A 17,609-nucleotide genomic window follows, 5' to 3' on the forward strand; every position below is an offset into this window, starting at 1 on the left:
CCCTAACCGTAACGATGTCTTGAACCCTTACCCTAATGATGTCTGTAACCCTAACCGTAACGATGTCTTTAACCCTTACCCTATTGATGTCTGTAACCCTAACCCTAATGCTGTCTGTTTAGAAATATTGAAATACAATGTAATGCATATTCATAGTTTCAGTGAATATTAATTTTGAATCGTATATGAAATCATACCATGGTGCGCACACATATGCAATAAATTAAGATACTAACCAGATTGCATTTATTGTTGAATATATTGATAGGGGATTTATTGAGGAATCAAAAAATAAAAAAAAATATAGGGGTCAATGTGCTTGTTTTCGAGATATTAGCCATTGGAATTTTGGCCGGAAAATGTTCTCTCTTGACTTTTCATAGCTTTATCATTGACCAGTTAAAGCTCTCAAATTCTATTAAAATATAAATAAGATTTTATCAGACTTTTGAAAATGGCTTATAATTATACATGTAAAAGATTTATAAAAAGAAAAATGGGGGTCCATGGGCAAATTTTTTTAAAGGCATTCAAATGGATAAAACCAGAGGATTCCGAAAATCTGACAAAAGTTCCAAAAACATGACAAGCAAACATCCTTAAGCGTTCATTACTATGATGACGGTACTACAGATAGTTTATGATGGGTGGTAGAGGGTGTTCTCGATTTCTTTTTCGATTGAAATAAACATAAATAGGAATGAGACCAGCACTTATTCATTTATCTTTAGGATGTTTATTTTAAGTTCTGAAGACCAACTAAAAATGATTGAGAAGGACGAAAAAAGTATACTAGTATTCTATGACATTCTATTAAAATTATGCCTTCGAAATTAAAATTAATCTATTTCAGTGAAACATGCCGTTTGCAATTCTTATTCAAATAGACTAAAAAACTTCAACTGTAAACTCCTAATTATCAATTTGTTTTTCGTGTAAATAATAAAGACTCTTTGATATTCACATTTATTCTATATTGATAAAATTTTAGTAGGTTTTCTATATGAATGGGATTTTGAATAAATAATCATATTCCCCTGTGGAAAAGGTATATTCGCCGCGCAAAACGTCGCGTGCTTTTACGTGCTTATTATGGTAAAAAAGTTTGATGTACAATTGGTTTTGGTAAATAATTGCCCTCTCGGAATAAAACAATTACTGTCTTTTATTTCGGTAAATATGTGGCTTAATTGACTTTTGAAAAATTGATATTCACTTCGGCCGTTGGCCTCAGTGAATATCAGTTTTCAAAAGTCAATAAAACTACATATCTACCTGATCAAAAGAAAGTAATTGTATAATCTTCAAATTCAAATATTCATTGTCATAAAAACTCTGAACAATAAGTTTGTGACACATAAATAGATTTTAACAAATTATGTGTATAACCCGGTGTGTAAAACAAAAAAGAAGGGTTTATTGACGTTTAAGCATCTTGGCATACACTAAATTGTTTACGAAATGTGAGTTTAAAAAAAATTAATAATGAACTATAAATACTCATATAAAATCAGGTCAAGGTTGATCTACATCATCGATCGATTGAGGAAGTACATTATCGGACAAAAAATATTATTGTGTTATTAACAGATATTTGATCATTGAATAAGATACACCGTTCATCACAGAAAGAAAAAGTTGGTAAAATATAATCATTTCATTGTTTAAAAGGAATAACAAATACATATAATCTAATTGCTCACGAATTGTGAAATTGTCAACAAAGGGAGATAAGAACACCTTATACTTCATTTTCATGTTCATTGATTTTTGACGCATTCTTATTTATAAATGATATGTCAGGGTGGTTGATAACAACGTTTACACATTATCTTAAAATTAATTTGTTTCTTTCATAGGTTTTGAATAAATAATGTTAGCTCGCAATCTCTTAATTTTTCTGTAGATCTTCATGTAAGACATTTTGAATTTGTTGTAATCAAATTTGCTTTCCCCCCTTTTCCGTTATGTTTGTTATTTCACTTACTTTGTTAATTTTTAAGTTCATTCAGTTTGTTATTTTGATTCTCATTAAGTTGCATATTTGTTTGTTATTTGCCACTAATTTGTACATATTTTTTACTTTATTTCCCCCGAACTTCTGGTAACTTTATGTTTCAATTTCCCTTATTTTTATTCATTTCGATTTGGTATTTCCACCTTATCAGTTTTTAATTAAGTTTATTTTCCCCCTCTTTACTGTAAACTTTTACATGCCATTTGCCCCGTATCTATATATTTTTCTTGTTTCTAATGTTTCCTTATAACTATTTCGTGATTGCTTTCAGAACTTACAAGAATGTCATCTCATTATAAAATTTGATAAGAACCGAACATTGAGATGTTCAAAACACAACAGCCGTAATTCAAGAATGTATTTTAGTTTGCAAATATTCTGAAAATAAAAAAAGTATTTCAATAATTATGTAAGATAGCAACTAGTAAAAGTAATTAACAAGACTTCACAACAACACACGTTATCGAAAATAAAATGGACCATTTTGTTTACCAAAATATTAAACAACAACAAATGATAGAGCTCTGGAACCCTATTGAGATATTTAAATACAAAAAAAAAAGAAATACAAGTACAAACACCAATGCCCCACATTGAAGATATATCCACATTTAGCCCGCTTCAAATTAAGCACTAAGTGTCACAATGTTTATTTATTTACCTGTCTTCTGTAATGAGCTTGTTGCGTGGAATGGGTATAAGTCTACGCAAACAAAATATATTAATATGGAGAACGTTCATGCCAATACACTAACTAAATAATGTTATTAAAGATACTTCTTTGTTATTCTCTGTATACCCTAGGTTTCAATCATATTATTTGAGATGTTTCTACATTTCAGAATGTCAACAACGACTGCAAATATTCAAATGTCAACCCCATTTATACCACAAGTAGTTGGATTTCAACAAGCTCCACCAGTCGGACGCCAGCAACAAGCATTTCCAGTGAGGACATTTAAGGTGTTTGGTGGTGTGCAGATTGGTCTTGGTGTTCTTCTGGGGATTCTCAGTTTAATTGGAGTGATTCTGGATATAATTGCATGGAACAAATACGACGACTGTCGCAACAATAATTATTATTACGATGGCTATAATGATCATTATTGGATGTGCAGACGATATAATGATGGTCACGCACTATTTGCATTTGACATCACTTGTCTAATATGCTCTGGATGGGTAAGTGTATATTTTAATTTGTCTTCTAAACTTATAAACTTATAAACTTCCTGAAGATAATTGTTTTGGAATCACAATTGTAGAAAGATGCGTATAAATACATTAACAAACAGAAATTATGAAGAAATTAAAGAGACAGGTGTATTTTTGTACTGTTAATAAATCTATAATAGTCACAGAAAGGGAAGAACAAATTCATTATATGATTGCTGTACGTCCTGTTTTGAAAATTGTTAATGTTTTCACGCATCTTCCTTAAGAGAAGACATTAACAGCATACCAATTAGACTGGTAGTACAAAGTGAAGGTATAAGGATTTAAGGTTTACAATGAAAATTTCTTGTTAGAGTATATGTAGTGTCGTAATGGCGGAAAGAAAAAGGTAAAAAATATTAACTAATACTAATGTAATTTTTTTGTATCTGTAGTACGTTGTTACTGGTTTTCTGCCCATGTGTATGTCAAAGAAGAGGGAGGCGAGCTGGAGGTGTCTGGTAGGTTTTAAGTAAAGACCAACGATTCTTTAACTTAAAAAATAATTTATATTTTTAGTTGATAAGTAAATACAAAGATTAAAAAAGATGATAGAGCATGCCCACGAATTTCTGAAATTGTTTTTTTTAAATCTTTTCAGTATAGAGTAAATTACTAATAAAAAAAAAGGAAATAAGAAATTATATCAATTGTAATGAGATTTTAAGCTTTCAATTGTATGCAAATTTTTTAAAAGTATAGCTTTATTCTTTAAATGTTTTGTTATTAATTTTAGAAAACTGGGTTTATGGTGTGTAGCATAGTTGGAGCGTCAGTTTTCGTTCCTACAATGTTCAGTCTTGGTGTAGTCGGATCAATTATAGTAAGTAATTTTGTTGCTTATCAACTAGAAATGTTGAATAGATAAGAAGATTGCCCACTATCGATATTTAAATGCATTCCTGTTCTGTATGGCAAAGTTGTCTTTATACGGGGTTTGCTTTAGTCTCGCTTTCAAACGTTCTGTATATTTGTTCACCGAATCGACATTCTCTCACAGCATGCGCAGACATAATCACAATAAATAGTTTAATAAGTCAGTGGGAAAGCCAGTGACATTGAAGAGCTTCTTCCGGTGGTCACGCGGGAAAGGGGAGATAATTTAAAAATTTCGAGGTGGCGCTGTAACCAGCGTGTAAACAAAAACATAGCCTGTGCTTCAGACAAAAAATTTAATAAAACAACTAAACATCCATCAGTATTTGAGGTTAATTTTTCATGAGAATAGATTTTGTCACACGACTGCCAAAATAGGTATTAAAATAAGTGCTGAGTTACTGAAATATGATAAATCAAAAGACGTCCTCCGTTGATTTCCAAAAAACCGCGGCCAATCCCCCTGTTTGCTAGTAACTGACACAAATGCATCCTAAAGCTTTTCATTGGTCGAGATATAAATAAATGTGACCCAGAAACATATGGGTACATGACTATGTATAGGATTCCCCGTCACTCTGAGTAGTGTTTACATAATAAATACTTCAACCGGAGGTTAAAATTCAACATTTTTCAAACGTTATTTCGTCGCAAAATTAAGCAAATTATGTCATATTTAACAGCTTTCAACCACGAAATTGATTGAGACAATGAAGGATGATGATGTTACCAGGATTTTAAATATTTTACTTAAAAATGATGATGGGTTGAAGGCTTTTACCGTCATTTGTTGATGTTTTTCATGTTGCTCAAACTCCTCGTATTACATTTTCTGTAGTTATTTAATTATGCTGCAGTGTGTAACAGATGTATGTAGTACATTGAAACTGTTTTAATCTATGAACGAATTTGTCCATATAAATGACTTCAGTTGTCTGGAAGTACCTCCCCCCCTTTTTCCCCAACTTTTCAAAAAGTTCAGTAAGGGGTAAGTCAAAAGTTGTCTGGATAAAAAGTCTACGCAAGTGCAAAGTGTAAGCACTCAGTTAATCTTTGTTTTAAGCCATTTTTTTGGGGGGAAGGGTTACAGTCATTCTTTGATTTAGTAAATATTAATCTGAAATCAACTTGTCAATTTTTAAAAGTACCAATAAACAAATATAATTCTGATGCATCAATAATGTTCACTTGATTTTTAGTCTTCGTTCTTGTTGTTTATATAAAAAATACTAAGCAAGTTGGAAGTTGACACTCACACATGTTTATAAATGTCTGTCCTGTCCTTATCATGCATATCAAGCAACCTGGTGTACACTAACCATTCATGTTTGAGTGTGTCTGGGCCCTGGGGCATGTTAAAGCATTAACAAAATGTCTAAGGTCTACTTTGAAAATGGCATATGAATGTCTCACTCTGATTTTGGTGATCCTGTTTTCTTGCATTGATATTAATGCTTGACCCACATTTTTATTTTACACCAATCTACAAGAAAACAAAGCTTGGACACAGGATCTATAGTTTAATCAGAATCATACCATTCCTATATCTGTGAGCTGATTTTTCTGCAATATAATAATTTGTCACACATTTTACTCCATTCTAAAAGCACATAATTGCAATAATTTGCAAAATCATGTGATTACATAGGAAAAGGGCACCAGGACATCTCATTCCTATTTATACTACACTAGGAGCAGGATCTACTTACTCTTCCAGAACACCTGATATCAATTGTATGTTGTGGGTTCAAGTTGCTAAGTTTTCTTTTTTCTAATTTGAATATTAGTTTAGACTTTTCATAAAAAAAGCATGAAAAAAGACTACTGAAAATGATTTATTTAGGTGCAGGGGATACCACACTTCAGAAAAACAGTGAAAAGTCAAGTCATGATAGGCCATTTGAGAGACCTCAATGATACCTCACTATGTCTAGGAGAAGTGAACGATTCTAAAACCTTTCCGTTTCAGTCCTTCACACCGAATAAATCATTAAAGACCATCAAGTTGACTTTTTATATCTCTGAAAATTTTATGTCTCAAATTCTACAGTACATACCTGTATATGCCTGATATCAGTGACAGATCCAGAACTTTTTCTAGGGGGCTGCTGACTGACTTAAGAGGGGACCGCTCCAGTGATTCCCTATTTAATCAACCACTAAAGCCCTATGAATATGCTAGCTTTGCATCTATGAATCTCAGTGTTTTATTGTATTGCAACAGCATTATTGTCTCATGTGCATTTACCCCACGTTATCAATATAAAATGGTTGAGTGTTTCACATTGTATATTTAAAAATATAAAAATGTTTAGAAATAAACGTTTATTAAATGATAAATAAATACAGTCATAAAAATAGTGTTAAAATGAAACATATGTAAAAAATATTTTAAATAATTTAAGAGTATTTATATTGTTAAAAAGTCCAAGTTAAAGTAAAATCAAGTCAAATAGTCCTCTGTCCCATACATGTAAATCCTCAAAATAGAAATCCTGCTCTTCTTATTCATATTGTTATCTGAAAATATATAATTTATGCAGATGATATTATCAAATGAAAATAATTTCAAACTTTTCTACAGTTGTTATATGAAATTATAATATATTGAATAAGAATGAGAACTTCAGAAGGTTCACATTTAAATTGGAATTGAATGTTTTTTATTTGAATTTCACTAATGGAAAACTAAACAGATGTGAATAATTGCCAATGAGACTTACTTTTTCAAAATACTCATACGGTCGGACCGTACGCGTACGGTCTGACTAATATTATAAAAGTTGGTCAGGTTTATTAGATACAAATGCATATAGCAGATCAACGTAACTTAACTAATATCAATTAATATAAAAAAAAGTTCAATTGTAGTTGAAACAAAAACTTTATTTCTTAACTTTTTTTTAATTCACGCTAATTAAATCTGTTAATCTCTTGTATCTAGCATGTCCATCAGTAATACATTAAATAAATTGAATTATGATCACTGAAATTGAAGATTTCGGAAGTAAATATAATGTGGGAGGTCAATTGTTTTGGAATATTTAGCAACTTTACCACAAAATGCAAATGCAAAGGAACACGTATGAACTGCATACATGAAAATGTAAAAAAAATATTACGTTACTTGAATTGTGTCACCTTGGGCGATAGTACCAAAATAGGATTCAGATTTACAATTAAACAAATACTTAATTTCAATTGTTCGTTTGTTCATTTTATCTAATTCTAATAAATTATCAATAACAATTTGTAAAACTAAAAATCACCACCTACATGTAGTAAAACGAAGATTGTGATGAATGCTTGTTTCAATTTAATTAATTAGCCATATGATAAAATAACATGTATGGTCAGCTCTAGCTGGACCGTACACGTATACGCATACGGTCCGACCGTACGCTTATGGTCGGACCGTACGAGTATACATATAGGGTCCAGACTGTACGCGTACGGTCCAAATACTCATATGGTCTGGAACATATATACTATGAATGTTTTCAGATGTTTGTTATCATTTCATTTAAATTGAAATCATTCTTATTTTAAATCTTAAATAAGCAAAAGGAGGTTCATATGATTCAACAAAAATAAAGAAATTATTTTAGACTTTCGATGTTAATAATTAATTTATTTTTAATGACTTTATAATTAAATTATCTTACATGTATCTGTTATTTAAAAGGTTACTTTTCATTTAATCATTCATATCTTTAATTCTTCATACCAGTAATTAATATTAAATGTATCCACCACCAATAAAACCGGGCCACAACACCTAGCCAATACTGAATGTTGCAATAAAATTCAACAATAAATCACATAATTTGTTGGGTTTTTTTGCATGGAAGGAGGGGCAGAATTTATACTGTCCTACTGGTTAATATTTCATATACCTGAAAGATATTTTACATAGATATAGGAAGATGTGGTGTGAGTGCCAATGAGACACCTCTCCATCCAAATAACAATTTATAAAAGTAAACCATTATAGGTCAATGTACGGCCTTCAACACGGAGCCTTGGCTTACACCGAACAACAAGCTAAAAAGGGCCCTAAAATTACTACACGTAGTGTAAAACCATTCAAACGGGAAATGCCTATATGCACTATTCAGCAAAAATAATAGAACTGCTGTTTAGATAAACAAGCGTCTGAATGGGGTGTTCTTTATTTCTTTATCATTTATTCTTTACGTTCATTTGTCTCTATTTTTTTATACTTTTTGTCCATCATTTCTCTTTTCTCAATATATAAATTAGCACATCAATAGTTCAAATAATTATGACGTCTGGCTAGGATAATTTATCATTTTTTTTTAAAATGACGCAGTCATTGTTCCATTACTGCCGACCTGAACTTCATTACATTTCTCTGCCTACCGCGCTTGGTTTCGTATTTACTATTTTCCATACAAACTGGAATCTGCTTGTGTTATCATTATGCATGATCATTGTGTAGTTATCAGCCAGGAACCAGTTTACACTCGGTTTCATATTTACTAACTGGTTTCTGCTTGTATTCCATTACACTCGAACAAAGTGTTGTAGTTTGACGGGAACCAGTTTAGAATTTGTAAACTACAAACATAATCGGTTATTGTTCATTCCGTTTTGGTGTTTCATACCGACTTAAATGGTTTGAATAAGCTTAAGACCCTTCAAACATTAATGTGATAGGTATATCAAAGACTGTTTTACAAAAGGATGGAAATGTTTTACTTTCAAAGTCGTACTATAGTGATATCTGTCATGTACGGATATCCACTCTCACCGGTTATTTTCTTCTTTTACACGTGCTTTTGAAACTTCCTGTTTAAACATCGCAAGTTTCAAAATTGTTATTTGAGTGCATTAAACTTATTTTTACAATCATGAAGCGTTCCAGAATCATTTTCAAGCAGTTTCTTCTTCTCTTTGATGATGGAAAATAGGTTTTCTCAAGAAAATACCGCAAACGATCGCAGAGGAATTGAAACGTACAAGTCAAGTCGGCACCTGGTTAAATTGGCATATAGTCAAATCGGCACCTTTTTGACGTCAATTCGGCATCCAATAATATTTGTTATACATGTAATATTTTCTATTCAATTAATTAATAACTGTTACCAAGTACATAGTGAATATGTTGTCGTGTATTTAGGTAAACAAGGAAACCAAAGTGAATATGTTGTTGTGTATAAAGGTAAACAACGAAGCCCTTACCCAACTGTTGTTTTAACAATTAGACAATTATTAAAATAAAATGGAAAACTATGAGTCCCTTTCAATTAATCAAACTTTCATGCCAAATAATTAGCAAATTTAAGGTGTTTTTTTTCAGTAAAGTTTAAACAGCATTAAACCAACAATCCTGTAAAATGCTCAACTGGTTAAAATAATGCATAAAAATATCCAATATCTCATGTATTAGTCCAAATAATTATGACGTCTGGCAAGGATATTTTATTTTTTTTCTGGGACGCCTTCCTACGACATTCGTAGGAAGGCGTCTCAGAAAATAATTAACATAGCCTTGCGGTCATAGGAAGGTGTCCCAGAATAAAATTAAAAAAGCCTTGCCAGACGTAATAATTATTTGGACTACTCATATATATATATATCATTAAAAATACACCAAAAAAGTCATTTAGTTGAGAAAAATAAATATATACAAAATGTACATGAACACCCAAAAATGTGAAAAAAAAGTTAGTATTTAACTCTTTTTGCTTAAATACTGAAAAAAATTCTGGCAACCCCTTTCTTATTTTTACTCTTTTTGCTTAAAATACTGTTAAAAATATATATTTAACATGGGTGATGAATTGACTATATCAGGTGTCGATTTAACCAGGTGCTGATTTGTCTAGGTGCCAATTTAACCAGGTGCCGGTTTGACTAGAATTCTTTGACAAATGTTTGAAATTACCTGAGTTTCATTAGACCTTTGATAACAGTAACAAAAAGATTATTTACTTAATATTTTGTGGGAGAAGGGGGTTCAGACTGTGGTATCAGGTCTGTTCAATACACTTTCGCACCCTACACGTTCGCAGCTCGCAAGTTCGCACCCAAGGTCCGTTCGCACTCTACTCATTCGCGCCCAATTTTAATTCAAATTCAAGTTTAATAATTGGAAAATCATGATTGTTGTTTTTAAATTGCTTTGGTGTAAATACTGAATGTATTTATAGCTTGGTATGAGTAAAACATTGAAGATTTTAAAGGAAAAACACAAAAGATAATTGTTTTTAACAGCTTGGTCCCTTTGATCTGAAACAACGAAGCAATAAAATATAGGAACCAAAATATAGCAATCCACTATTATAACCAAAACATGATAAAATTTATTCAACACACAGAAAAAAACGTAGTCAGAATCTCACTTCATTTTGAAACAAGTCAATGAAACAAAGTTATAGCAATACACTAACCAAAACATGATTAAGAGTTATTCAACACAAAATAAAACGTTGACAAAATACCACTTTATTTAGAAAGGATTATTATTATTTTTAACAATACCCTATCCAAAACATGATTAAGATTTATTCAACACTTTATTTTGAGACAATGACAACAATTATACTTATAAGAAAACACTTGCTTACAGAGTTATTAAACACAAACCCAATTAAGATTGGGTGCGAACATGTAGGGTGTGAAAGTGAAAGGGGGCGAACATGAGTGGGCGCAAACGTGAATGGGCGAGAACGGACCCGGATTCAGACTATGTACCAGTGAGAAATATACAAGCCTTTCTACGGTATTTATTTGTACAATTCAGGTAGTCTTGACCTATTCATTTGTCTTTAAAAAAACAGCCAGTTGTCACCTTCACTTCACACACACACATATACAAATATCAATTATATGCTCACGAGACATGTTGCATTGTTAAACTAATTAAGGTATGTGAAAATCAAGACTTGCATAAAAACTATCCCAATATAAGAGACAGTGGCGTCATTTTTCCTCAGAGCTTTCAGCTCTTTGATTCTGGGATGCGTAGGAAGGCCTCCCAGATAAAAAATAAAAAAGCCTTGTCAGACGTCATAATTATTTGGACTAGCATGTCATTTGCCATATTCCTTATTACATAGTCAATTTTCTCTATTCTTTGTTCCTTTAGTCATAGTTCTTCAATTCTTTATACTTTAGCCATAGTTCCCAGTGGCGGATCCAGGGATAGGGTTCTGGGATTGGAATCCCCCCTTTTTATGGACAATCAATGCATTTGAATGGGGACATTTAGTTGGAACCCCCCTTTATCCTGGGTAGGGAACCCCCTTTTCAAAATGGTTGTATCTACCCCTGGTTCCCTATTTTGTGAACCCTCACCCTGTACAATCTGTAAGAAATGATGGATTGAGGTTTAGGATAAAATTAAACTATAAGTTTATGTAGTTGTTATATTTTTCCTATAATTTTATTTTGTTTGTTTTTGTTTTTTGTCACACTTTTTGGGTTCAAAAATAATAATATAAAACCATTTAATTAACCTTTTTACTGTTCGAGACAACCAAACAAATCAGTACAAATGCTTTACACAAACGTAATAATTTAATTAAAATTTTAATGCTAACATTGACATGCCAAATTCAAGTTTTAATCAAAATTGAAGTCTCGGGCTGAGAAAGGGTGTTTATTTCGTGTGGTCTGTGGGAATTTAATGGATTTCAGCATCGTAAAGAGGCAAACATATACCCATAACCCGATCTGATCAATAAATTATGTTATGGATAATGTTCATATCTTTCTACTAACCATTAAAAGTAATAATACTAGGATTTCGTGAACTCAGAAACCTTGATTTGTTGAAAAATGGCGTCGATTTATGTGCTTCCTTTTCGCAGCCTCAGTTACAATTTGACACGGAGTGATGGGTATTTTTGCAAATATTTAGGGACTCCTATCATCATAGATACTATTTTTGGTTATTTTATATTTAAATAGCCAATAGGATGCAAATGTGTCAGTTATTTTCAGAAGGGGAAAACACCCGCCATATATTTACGTCACTTGCCATTTTCAGATGTTCGTTTCTTGTAAAATAAAATCTTCTAAGAAGAAAAAATAGCATGGTCACCTGTAAAACTTATCTATATAACTAATTGATGATGAAATTACACAAGTTTAATTGTCTTTAATAATAAATTTCTCGAAAAATCACACGTACACGATGTAAACAAATTACCGAGATGGCGCGATACTGTCGCCCTCTATGTAAAAATCGCGATTGTCACCCTTGATTTTGTGGCCGTTACGTCATATGGAAGGAGGCGTATAATCGATCCGTGGCTTTCCCACTGAGTAGTTGTGTAATATTGTCAGATATTATTCCAGATACATAGATATAGGAAGATGTATTGTACACACGGTTTCGCTCACGAAAGTCACGTCTGGAGTACAACATTTCAATTCTAACATCTTCACTAGCACAGAAGCCATCATTTCTATGTTGATATGAGTTATCTATGTTATCATTAAACTGTTTATAATGATAAATTAATTGTTAACACGAAATGCTACAGGTCTCATAACAAGGAAAATTGCTGTATTTGCCAACAACTTTGGAATTTTGTGTCCTCATATATTGAGGAGTTCATTTACATTTTTAGAATTGTTATTCAATTAAAATGACCACTCTCTATCCTTAGTTCTATCTGAAAAATTGATAAGTATTCCATAGTAAACAAAACATCGCTTGAATTGCTCAAACCTAGTTATGAGTATGACAATTCTTTGTGATGCTTACAATAGATTGTTATATAATTGGGTAGTATATATAAGTTGTATTTTGAAAATTATTTGTTTTCCACAAATTTAAAGGAAATATATTGTACGCTAATTATAGAATATTAAAAAAATATATGTTAAAAATATTTAACATGTATAAGTACTGTATTTTTTGTGACAGATTAAACTGGATTTAAAGTAATGATAAGTTTTTATTCATACATGACAAAAATGTTTTGGTTATTCTAAACATACATCTCATCATGTGTAATGCATTTCTTTAGTCAGGTTTACCTGTATGATAACAAAGTCTATGATGTATTGTTGCACGTAGATTAAATACTTTGCAGCCAGTTATTGTGTGTCTATTGTAGCGGATATTAATACTTAATGGACAAACGAAAGCTGTGTCGTTTACGATTGGTTTGAATAACACTTAGAGAAGAATAAAACATTGCAGATCAATCGTTTAGGTTAAAGTTAAGCAAATAATGTTATATTTGTTTTTAGCTAGCTATATAACCAGGTTTAATCCAACATTTTCTATATAAGTCAGGATTATGACAGTTGGTATCCATTCGTTTATTTGATGTGTTTGAGCTTTTGATTTTGCCATTTGATTCGGAACTTTCCGATTGGAATTTTACTTGGAGTTCGGTATTTAAAAAATAAATAATAATTTCATATAGTAATAAACAATACTTGTTTAGTCATTTTCTAGTCCATTCATTTGGTTTATTCTGATAACTTACACGGTTTATTTTAGAGAGGAAATAACAATTCAAAAGCTGTGATTCTGTCAGCTTTCATGGCTGTGTTGACCTTTGCAGAAGTAGTAGTAGCAATCATTGCCGCTTCTGTTTGTTGTTGCTGCTCCGCACAGAGGAATTCAAATCAGCAGGTAAGCAAATATTGTACCAGCACTCGAAACCTCTCACTCCCCTACTGTATCAAACTTTGTCACACACTGGGTCAAAGGATTTCATGTTAAGATGACGCAACCAATACTAAATCGTGTTCGACTGAGGCTTACACAAATCTGTCTGTGCAAAGGTAGTTATTATACATAATAGATGATACATAAATTAACAAAGGACTACTAGCAGTTACTGACATGCCAGCTCCAGACATAATTAAACTGATTGTAAGATTATGTCTTCATTATTTGAAAATCAAGCGTAATCCCTCCCGTTAGGGATTTAGTATCATACATACAATCATAAAACATATGAGAATAACATAACCCGTATCATGCAAACAACTGGTTTTAGAATAAATGTGTTCATTTTCGATGGAAAGACGCTATGAGTGAATCAATATTAATACAATTAATTATGCAATCATTTATGGCCTGACACCAGTATCATACTATATCCCTTCCGAATAAGTATTTTTAAAGGTTTGGTTTGCTTTTGATTTTAATGCCGACATTTTTGTGCTTTGTAAAAAATATTACAATAAAACATCGGATTAAAATACCTGAACGTCTAAGATCTCAGCATGTTGAATAATATTTACGAATCGTGTCCTTGTACCGATGATAAAATTTAGTGAATGTTTTGACTAGTTTGTGATATCGAAACCCCTTGTGTTATAATTTTTCAGTAATACAGAAATTTCGTTCGTTGAAATATTTACGTTGTTGCTGTACATACACAAGCGAATCGAACAGTTTGAGATATAAAAACACCGTAAGATGGTGATAAGGGAACATCACCACCTAAAAATTGATAATTAACAATAGGAAAAAAAAGCATCTCTTTGATCATAAATTTTTGTATAAAGCTTCCCGTTTAAGAATGTCAAGATCCAGAAAAGGGCAGTTATTATTATGAGTTTATTGTACTATTTTGTATGAAAATTCAATTTTAGTATTTTAGAAAAAAATGATTACTATTTCTTGAGGAAAAACATGGTCTTAATTATAACTATGTATGCTTTCATTTCTCTATAGGGAGTTGTTATTATGCAAAGTACTCAACCTGGAATGTTTCTTAACCTACCACAGACTCAGATTCCTATGGCAAACGGTCACCAGGTTATGATAGCTACTGGACAACAAGCTAACCCAATAGTTCAATATCCTGCAGCGCAACAGTATCAAGTAATGCCTACTACTCGACCGACAGCTCAACAGAGTCAGGCGGTTGGTGGTACACAACCAGAAGCGACCAGTGGACAAGTTTTTGATACTAATCCACCTGCTTACAAAGAGTAACAATCTCTTACATGCAATTGTGTTAGTTGTAAAAATCAAAAGACAATTTATCTTGATTTATAAATAACTTACACTTGTGATATTGATTAATATGATTTAAGAATATGTGCTTTGAATTTCATTGATTTTTCCCTAGTATTTTTAATATGAAAACATAAGGTAATGAAAGGTTTTACTTTGGGTACAATTAGAAACTAATAAAAAGTGATCATCTTCCGAAACAAGTGTTCTAGTATGGAAGACAATAATTACCTTCCAGTTTGGAAATGAATCTCTAAAAAGAAAAAAATATATATGAATACCATATTATACCATTTCTCATTCTTTACTTCTCTCTTATTTCACCGAAAAACATGATCAGAATTAGTAATTTTTAATCTCTTTTAGCTTAATCATACTTGTATCTGATTGTCAAAATACAAACAGGTCTATATTAATAACCTCCCACTGTCTACATACCTAATATGAACAGTTACAACAACTGAAACCTTTTTTCAGTTAATTTGAAAATGATATTTGTGTATAATATAAGTATTTGAAAGTAACCCGGATTTGTTTTTGTCTCGATCGATTAATGTCTTTCGAACTGTGGTATACTATTGTTGCCTTTATTTGATGAATACATCAATTAGCAATGTAATAAGTCCTAGTTACACATATTTTAAGAATCTATAGAATAATAATAAATATAGCATCAGTAACAGTAGCATATTTTGACACCAAAATTGACATTTTTGATTACCACAATTGCTGTATTAATTAATAAGAATATGAAATAATACTCCGTTTTACAGCTTAAAGTTTCATAAAACATTGAATGCTTCAATGGTCAATGGTGAAATCAAACCCCTAATTATTTAAAAGTATTTGGATTGATAACTGATTATTGTATCAAAATGATATAAAATAACATTACTGTATGCGTAAAGAAAGATTTCATAATAATATACATGTATATAGTATTAAATACTTTTGTATTGCATTAATTTTTGGTTCCTTTCATTCCATTGATATTTTTTTGGTACTTCTTAATTTTTTTTTATGTTTTTCTTGCAAATAGCTTGCCTAAGGTGTGGATTCATGATTGATGATAGATGTATACTATTCTTTTTACTGGAATTTCCTTGTATATATTACATAATTTAATATTTCAAAACAAATATACTGTTATAGTCACAAACATGTTAAAAAAAAGTAAGCGTCTTTAAGGTGTTGTATAAAGCTAAGATACATATATAATTAAAAGATTGAAACTTTTGAACAATGGTTACACTCTTTTTATTTTACTGTTCAATTACAGTTTGTTAAAGATGGCAAAAAAGCATTTTATATGCAAATTGAAGATAAAATTAAGGCGATTACAGAACAGTCTGGCCGTAGTATGAATGGTCTTGTTTTCTTTACATCCCGAAGTTGGAGTAGATTTAAACATACATGTTTTATATATTTTTTAAGAAACAAATTTGATAGTATGCTGAGCAAATACATAAATAAAACCCTACACTATGAAACAAATATTAAGATGTATGGAATAATAGCCAATGATGCAACTTGCACACAAAGATCAAATAACGGACGTTAAAAAGTGAGAAATCTATTTGTAAAACAGCTACTGTGAATTCATTTATTTTCGTGGGTATCAATTTTCGTGGATTGAGAAAAACTTGCATTTTCGTGGATATTTGATTTCGTGGTTTTGCAAATCTTTGCATACAAAGCCTTTAGAAAATGTGTAATTCGTTGAACATTTGAATTCGTGGTTTACCAGTATCAACGAAAGCCCCGAAAATTGGTATCCAACGAAAAATAATGGCTCCACAGTATATATCGGATAACAAAATGTGCAACATTCAAGTAGAAAAGTAACGAGATGATGATGTCTAAAACAATGTCATCTACATGTACTACAATACAGGAAACTAAAGGTTTGTAGGGTTTATAAGAAGAAGGCAGTGACATTACATTACAGAGTATTGAATGATATCATCCGATATTATTAAAGACTAATATAAATACAGTCTGAGAAATTGAATGAAAAAAATTATCCCCAAAAAAAGATAACTAAAAGGCATTCAAATCTATGGAAAAAAATGATAAGATAGTCCTTATAACTCCTTCAAAAATAAATAAGCATTCAATCCAATCAGATTTATATTTTAGTAGGTTTTACATCTGATAGAAGGACGAAATATTGCACTTGAAGATTGTAACAGTTACCAAACTATCGCAACGTTAACTAATTCTATCATATTGTCCCCAATATATATTGACAACTGACTTGTTTTTTTCGAATAAATGCACCGGAAATACTTGTCACCGAGGGATGGTGTTTTGCGGTTCGTGGCTGTAGGAGCAGTCGATTTCTTTTTCGATTAACATGCACATATACAGATTCAGACTAGCACTTATCAAATTATCTTTAGAATGAGATTTTGAGTTCCAAGAAAATAAAATAATAAAAACCCACAATAATACCGACTTAATGGCAAAGTTAAAAGATCAAACATATTCTGGTTTCAAAGCTAGCTTAACCAAACCTCTCACTTGCATGACAGTTGTATA

The 17,609-nt window shown here is 31.3% G+C and overlaps 1 protein-coding gene across 2 annotated transcripts in view; it reads left to right on the top strand.

Moving 5' to 3' along the window:
• Positions 1 to 16,311, top strand: part of LOC143079541 (uncharacterized) — a 303,363-nt gene extending 287,052 nt beyond the window's left edge. The window contains exons 1-6 of one of the 2 annotated variants that reach the window (XM_076254944.1): positions 1,502 to 1,637; positions 2,860 to 3,199; positions 3,628 to 3,693; positions 3,969 to 4,055; positions 13,596 to 13,730; positions 14,784 to 16,311. In XM_076254944.1, coding sequence (XP_076111059.1) covers positions 2,861 to 3,199; positions 3,628 to 3,693; positions 3,969 to 4,055; positions 13,596 to 13,730; positions 14,784 to 15,047 — 891 coding nt within the window. In that variant the 5' untranslated portion in view covers positions 1,502 to 1,637; position 2,860 and the 3' untranslated portion in view covers positions 15,048 to 16,311. Of the gene's footprint in view, positions 1 to 1,501; positions 1,638 to 2,859; positions 3,200 to 3,627; positions 3,694 to 3,968; positions 4,056 to 13,595; positions 13,731 to 14,783 lie in introns of those variants that run through there. The other variant, XM_076254946.1, reaches the window with a different exon arrangement.
• Positions 16,312 to 17,609: the final 1,298 nt, after the last annotated feature.

This window comes from Mytilus galloprovincialis, chromosome 6 (genome assembly GCF_965363235.1).
Source record: "Mytilus galloprovincialis chromosome 6, xbMytGall1.hap1.1, whole genome shotgun sequence".
NCBI classification, from domain to species: domain Eukaryota; kingdom Metazoa; phylum Mollusca; class Bivalvia; order Mytilida; family Mytilidae; genus Mytilus; species Mytilus galloprovincialis.